Raw genomic sequence first — 6,255 nt, 5'->3', positions numbered from 1 at the left:
AAAAACCCTGAACTCTCAAAAAACCCCTGGAAAGGCGCGGTAAGGACCCAAACGACCACGTCGAACAGAAATGGGGAAGAAGAAGAGAGCCGAATCAGAAGCAGAAGCACAACCAGAAGATAACAAAGTCGACATTGCCAATGGAGATTCTCATAAGAAAGAGAAGAAGAAGAAGAAGCACAAAGTCGACGGGGCCGCCGTGATACCCACCGTGAGCGTCGCCGTCCCCGGTTCAATCATCGATAACACTCAATCCCTCGAACTCGCCACCAGAGTATATTTTCTCTCCGTCCAAACGGATATTTGCTTTCTGTTTATCGTTTCACTTCCTCTTCAATTTGCTAATTAATTAATTTTATTTATTGCCAAATATTTCTCAGTTGGCCAGTCAGATTGCTCGTGCTGCGACGATTTTCCGAATCGACGAGGTTTTAATCTTTAAACTTGTTTATTTGAACTATGATTACCAAAATTAGAGGCTAAAAGCGCTTCTTGACAGCCATAAGTGCTTCTGTCTGCGTTTGGCAGAAAAGTTTAGAAGTGCTTATGGCTCAGAGAACGATTTCTGGAGAAGTAGCTACGAAAATGCTTCTTCAGGAAGCACTTCCAAGCTGGAAAAGCACTTGGATTGTAAACAAAAATTTTATCTTGTTTATAAATGAAAGCACTTTTAGCGAAAGCGCTCGCGACATTAGTGGTTTCTATAGAAGCAATCCCAAAAGGCCCCTTAGTTATATCAGTTGATGTTTAAATGAGCATATTAGTCTATTTTGTTGTTGATTATTGTGTAAACAGGTGGTGATATTTGACAATAAGAGTGAGTCTGGCTCATTGCCAGAAGCTGATTCGGATGAGAATGAAAGTGGTGCTGCTTTTCTTGTACGAATCTTGAGGTACCTTGAGACACCTCAGTATTTGAGAAAAGCTCTGTTTCCGAAACACAACAGCTTAAGATATGTGGTGAGTTCTTCAATTATGCGTCATATGTTGTTTTTGTTTATTATCAGCTTGTATTCTCGACTTACATTGGTTTGATAGGGTATGTTGCCCCCGCTTGATGCTCCGCACCATCTGCGAAAACATGAATGGGGTCCGTTTCGGGAAGGTAAGATATTGAAATAATGCTTCTTCTAAAATACAAAAACTTGTCTGATACTTGCTTAAAAGATGACAATGTTCAAGATATTGAACAAGAACCAACATGATGAATGAAATGGTCCAGACTTCGGACTTACATGGGATGATGGGATTGTACCACTTAGTTTTGTTTGGTTGTTTGTTCTTTCTGTTTAGACCTATGACCAAATAACTTTGAGAGCTTGCGTTAAATGTATAGGTGTCACACTGAAAGAAAGACCTCCCAACCTTGTGGGAACATCAGTTGATGTGGGCTTGAGTAAGGTACTCTCTCACATTCTAGTTGTACTGCAACTTGATAGTTTCTTCCTCGCTTTCCCTCCTGACTTAACCATTAGTTAATTTAATGGTGGAATATGCAGAATGTCATTGTTGATCAAGTACTTGATCCTGGAACCAGAGTTACTGTGGCTATGGGGGCCAGTTGGAACTTGGATGCTGGTAATGATTTTGTCCTGAATTTTATTTTTGGCCTTTCCTATTCTCTCTCTTGACCATTAGTGGAGGCTTTTGCTGTTGACTATGAATCTTATGTGGGTATTGGCCTTTTCTATTGCATTGATCTAGATATCTCACGGCAGGTTGTCTCATCCTCAAAGCCTAGGGAAGAAGCAGGAACTTATTGGGGGTACAAAGTGCGCTATGCTTCCAATATTACTTCAGTAATGAATGAATGCCCATACAAGGTATTCATGCATTGACTCTCTCTCTCTCTCTCTCTCTCTCACAGCCCCTTCCCTTAAATACATGGTTTCTTATTAACCATTCAGATATGGCGTTTCTTTACCAACTTCTGTTATTCAATCACAGGGAGGCTATGATCATTCAATTGGTACATCAGAGCACGGTCAGATTATTAATTCCTATGATCTCACTATACCTACCTTCAGGTACTTTTCTCTGAATGTACTAACCATTAATAACATTTTTTTTCCTTAGATGCTCTGCATTTCGCATTATCTGGGTAGCTGGTCTTTAGCCACTGAAGGCAATTATTGTTCTCTGTATGCTGTAATTTGATAGATGCCTACTGTAGTTTGTATTCATTGATTAGATTGCTTAGTTATTGGGCAGGCTCTTGTTGTACCTGGGATGGAATTTCAGTCTCTTTCAATCTGTTAACCTCTTTCTAGATGCACATTCTTTTAGGGATATGGAGAAAAATAACATGATACTCCTTCCATTTCTTTTCTATAGGTACTTCAATTGTTACCTTACGTGGGTTCTTTAGTTTTCTGGTTAAGTAAGTTCGCCTGGCGGGTCTTCTCAGAGATTGGCTTGGGGCAACTGTTTCATCTCTATTACAATATTCTATCTGTAAAGTTGCATTAAAGTTATTACACAGAAAATGAAAATTGTACAAGCATTTTTTCAGTCAATATTTTTTTATTTGAATAGATGACTGTATTCAGTTGTGTTAAAGCATCATGGGTATTTGAATTTTTTTTTATAATTAGTTTTTTAGCAACATATCAGAATTCCTTTGATTTTTATTTTTAGACACTTTATATCTTCGTAGTATTACTTCTTGCAACTATATTACAAAATTTTTTTAGCATGAGGCAAATGTGAAATTAGATACTTGTTAATTGACTGAATGAATATTTTGGTAGGCATCTATTGATTGCTTTTGGTGGACTTGCTGGGTTGGAAGAGAGCGTTGAAGAGGATGCTAACTTAAAGGTACGGTTCTTAGGGCTTTAGTGTGATACTGTGCATTGATCAGGGCCTTGGTTTTACAACTTAAAGTAGATATTGAGTAGTAAAAAAAAACTAATCCGTACATCTGAGCAATCTAAAAGATTTGTTAGGACAGAAAACAGCCCCTTATGGACTTGTGAACATCTTTATGATCTTGGAAACGCATTGCATGAGGCAAAACATCTAGTAGCTAGCTTAACTGAAAGTAAAAATATAGAAAGGAAACAGTGATTGAATTCTGTTTTTATTGGATCTTTTTGCAGGCAAAGAATGTGCGAGAGGTATTTGATTTGTATTTGAACACATGCCCGCATCAAGGGAGTCGAACAATTCGAACAGAGGTACTTATGACGAACTCTTTGCTCTTCTGCTTATGCATGAAAAGTTCTTACTGAAAATACTGTGATACCATTTCGAATATTTGCTTCTGCATGAGCAGGAAGCCATTCTCATATCACTTCAGTATTTCCAAGAACCAATCAGCCGAGCATTGAAGAGAACTCATTGAAGGACATTAAGAATTCCCACAGTTGTCAAGATCACAGGGAACCTGAAATCAATTCACGATTCTTCCTCATCGTAACTTGGCTTCTAACGTCATGAAAGGCGAGAATGGCAATTTTGTGGCAGCAGATTATCCTCTTCTTTTTTGTTCATTTGTTTTTTCGCAACTAGTCCACAAGCTCAACCTTGAACTGCACGATTAAGCGTACAATTTGTGATCCAAATTAAGCTGATAGGTTGGAAGGAAAGTATGGTCAGAAGCGTCAATGATGTTGTAGTCCGGGTTAGTATTGAAGAGCTTTTGTATTGGCGCTTCGAGTAGGTGGATCGAGCGCAGCTAGTGAATTTCGGAGCATGAGCTCATTCTTTTCTTGTTGTAAACGCGTGAGACATTTTTTTTTGGGAGCTGAAATGGTTACATCATCTTACAATTTGTTCATTTTATTGATGAAATCACTGTCCTTAAGAATATTTATGAGAAGTTTTAGTTAACTTTGATGTATTGTCGCCATCTTATTGGAATCTAAGAAAGCCAATAACCAGCACATGATGTTTTACTGCAGTGGACGGAAAGTAATTATGTTTATGTATCTTGTGTAAGTTTGGTCTCCCTCCCCTATACAACTAATAATTTAACGCGCATATGCTACCGTTTGTTAAAAAAAGAAAGCCAATAACCAAATATGGATTTCAAGTATTGTTAATAATACGATATTTTGAAAATAAAATTACTCTAATTTATAGATGGGGGGGGGGATTCAAAATTTTTATTTTTTATCTTTTATTTTTGTCAATGGGGGATTCGAACTTGGGTGTGAAAAATGGGACGGTGTGTTTGTCATAACCAAACCCAACTCACATCTACCAAAATGGGATAGGTGATTTGGCTTATTAGTTTTGGATGTGAAAATGCAAAATATTAATATTTATTGAAGAATAAAAACCGAAAACTAAATCGATCAATTTGATTGGTTACAATTTCAAAAATGGTGGTGCTATCCACACATCACTTTTTACCTTATACACACATGTGTTAATTTATGTTCTTTGATCATCTTCAATTCATTCAATTCGACGATAGAAATTTAGAAGAATATGTGAAAAGTAAAAGAGTGTATAGTCACACTTTGAAAAATAATCATTACCAAGATAGTCACTTCAGGTAACGGTAAAGTGCATATCGAACCGCAAATAAAATTGACTAAGCTCTAATAGGTCGATTTTGCCACTTCACATGTCTATCACATGATAAAAAGGTCAAATCCCGTTTCATGATTTAAACGTCTTGTCCTTAATTGAAATGTTTAGCAAACTACGCGGCTTCAATTATCAAAATTAAATCTACAAGTTCATAAGTGAAAAAAAAAACCATAAAATAAAAGTCAGTTGGAAACAAATGACATTACCCAAAAAATCCTTTGGAAAAAAAGAAGACCTCAAACATAGACTCTGTAATTTCTCCTCTAATAAAAAAAACCAAAAAAGAGTAGAAAAGGGCACAGCCGGTATAACATAGGGGTGGTTTTGGTGGTAATGTACCAAAACCTCTGTACCAATTATCATATCAAATATTTGGTATAGCAAAATTTATTACCATTACCGTACCAAACTTTTGGTATACCGAAAGTTGGTTGGTATGGTATGCCAATGGTAATTGCCACTTTATTTTACGCCACTTAGTTTACCCAAAATCTAATATTTTTTAATTAATGTAGAAGTGTAAAAAATATAGAAAAAATATATAAATGCTCGTAATAACAAACTTTACAACTTTCGTGAAGAGCTTCACTTTGAAATTTGTCATTATAATCATATAAATCATAGATCAAAATTTAACAGTTGATTGTTGTTTACAATTACGCTTCATTTTTCTCATCAAATTTTTTTTTTTTTTGAATTTTTTTTTTTGAAAACATGATTTATTAGAGGATGTAGGAAGATGAACGGTTTGAATCGTTGATATTATGTTCAGAGTTTTACGGTTAGTGAAAATATTGCTTGATGTTTATAAAGCTTCTACAAACTATATGACATTAACTCGTATTTCAGTTAACCGTAAATATCGAAACGTGATATCAAAGATCTGAACCGTTCATCTTCTTACATCCGCCTAGATGATCATGTTTTCAAAAAACAAAATTTTATAAATGAAATTCAGTAAGAAGAATAAAGTGTAAATGACAATCGACGGTTAAATATAAATTTAAGGTTTATGGATTATAGTGTTGGATTTTGAAGTTGACCTTTCATAAAAGTTGTAAAGCTTGTCACTATGAGTAATTGTGTATATATATATATTTTTTTTTTTTACATTTTTTACACTTTTACAATAATTATTATTAATTTTACTCTCAAATAATTATATGAATAAATACATAATATAATATTAGTAATATTGGTAGGTACGGTATACCACCGGTACTGGTTTTGGATACCAGTACCGTACCGAAACAATATGGTACAAGTACTGTACCATTACCAATTGGTACAAATTTTTGGTAATAATTTGGAATGGTATAGATAGTAGGACGGTTGTTACCGTAATTTGGTAAAAATTTCAACCCCTAGGTATAACTGTCACTATTTCTCATCCGCCCAGGGGTATTTCCGTCAAACAACAAAACATAGAACCGTGTTTGGCAACACCACAAGTACAATAATTCGGTCGTGATTTTTCCAATAAAACCCAAAACAGAAAAAAGGGAGCGACAAAACCCACCCGAACGCCGAAACGAAGACAACAACCAAAGTAATCTGATAAACAGAGAGAGAGAGAGAGAGAGAGAGAGAGAGAGAGGGGAAGAGAGAGAGTGAGAGAGCGTGTGATATTTGTAAGGCAACATCTCACAGATAAAAATTCCTCCCCAAAAATAATTCATTTCAAAAAACGACCGTTTGAAATCAGATCGTATT

The 6,255-nt window shown here is 35.6% G+C and overlaps 1 protein-coding gene across 2 annotated transcripts; it reads left to right on the top strand.

Annotated features, from left to right (window-relative positions):
- On the top strand, nt 1-3,840 carry LOC103930804 (putative methyltransferase C9orf114). 2 transcript variants are annotated; one of them, XM_009340178.3, is made up of 11 exons: nt 1-274; nt 381-428; nt 796-960; nt 1,039-1,105; nt 1,337-1,401; nt 1,500-1,578; nt 1,705-1,823; nt 1,948-2,027; nt 2,751-2,820; nt 3,102-3,179; nt 3,278-3,840. In XM_009340178.3, the coding sequence occupies exons 1-11, from the start codon at nt 71-73 to the stop codon at nt 3,344-3,346; spliced, it is 1,044 nt and encodes a 347-aa protein (XP_009338453.2). In that variant the 5' UTR covers nt 1-70; the 3' UTR covers nt 3,347-3,840. The 2 variants fall into 2 exon arrangements, with proteins under 2 accessions (XP_009338453.2, XP_009338454.2); XM_009340179.3 differs by lacking the exons at nt 2,751-2,820; nt 3,102-3,179; nt 3,278-3,840 and adding an exon at nt 2,335-2,743.
- The last annotated feature ends 2,415 nt before the right edge of the window (nt 3,841-6,255 follow it).

Source organism: the organism of the source record quoted next, unplaced genomic scaffold (genome assembly GCF_019419815.1).
Source record: "Pyrus x bretschneideri cultivar Hongxiangsu unplaced genomic scaffold, Pyrus_bretschneideri_v1 Contig21, whole genome shotgun sequence".
Taxonomy (NCBI): domain Eukaryota; kingdom Viridiplantae; phylum Streptophyta; class Magnoliopsida; order Rosales; family Rosaceae; genus Pyrus; species Pyrus x bretschneideri.
This window is presented reverse-complemented; position numbering and strand designations above follow the sequence as displayed.

Bases quoted from the DNA above. Each gene is read 5' to 3' on its own strand.
- LOC103930804 (XM_009340178.3), top strand. From the start codon at position 71: ATGGGGAAGAAGAAGAGAGCCGAATCAGAAGCAGAAGCACAACCAGAA. The intron at 2,821-3,101 runs GTACGGTTCTTA...ATCTTTTTGCAG, and splicing joins AAGAGGATGCTAACTTAAAG to GCAAAGAATGTGCGAGAGGT. The intron at 3,180-3,277 runs GTACTTATGACG...CTGCATGAGCAG, and splicing joins GTCGAACAATTCGAACAGAG to GAAGCCATTCTCATATCACT.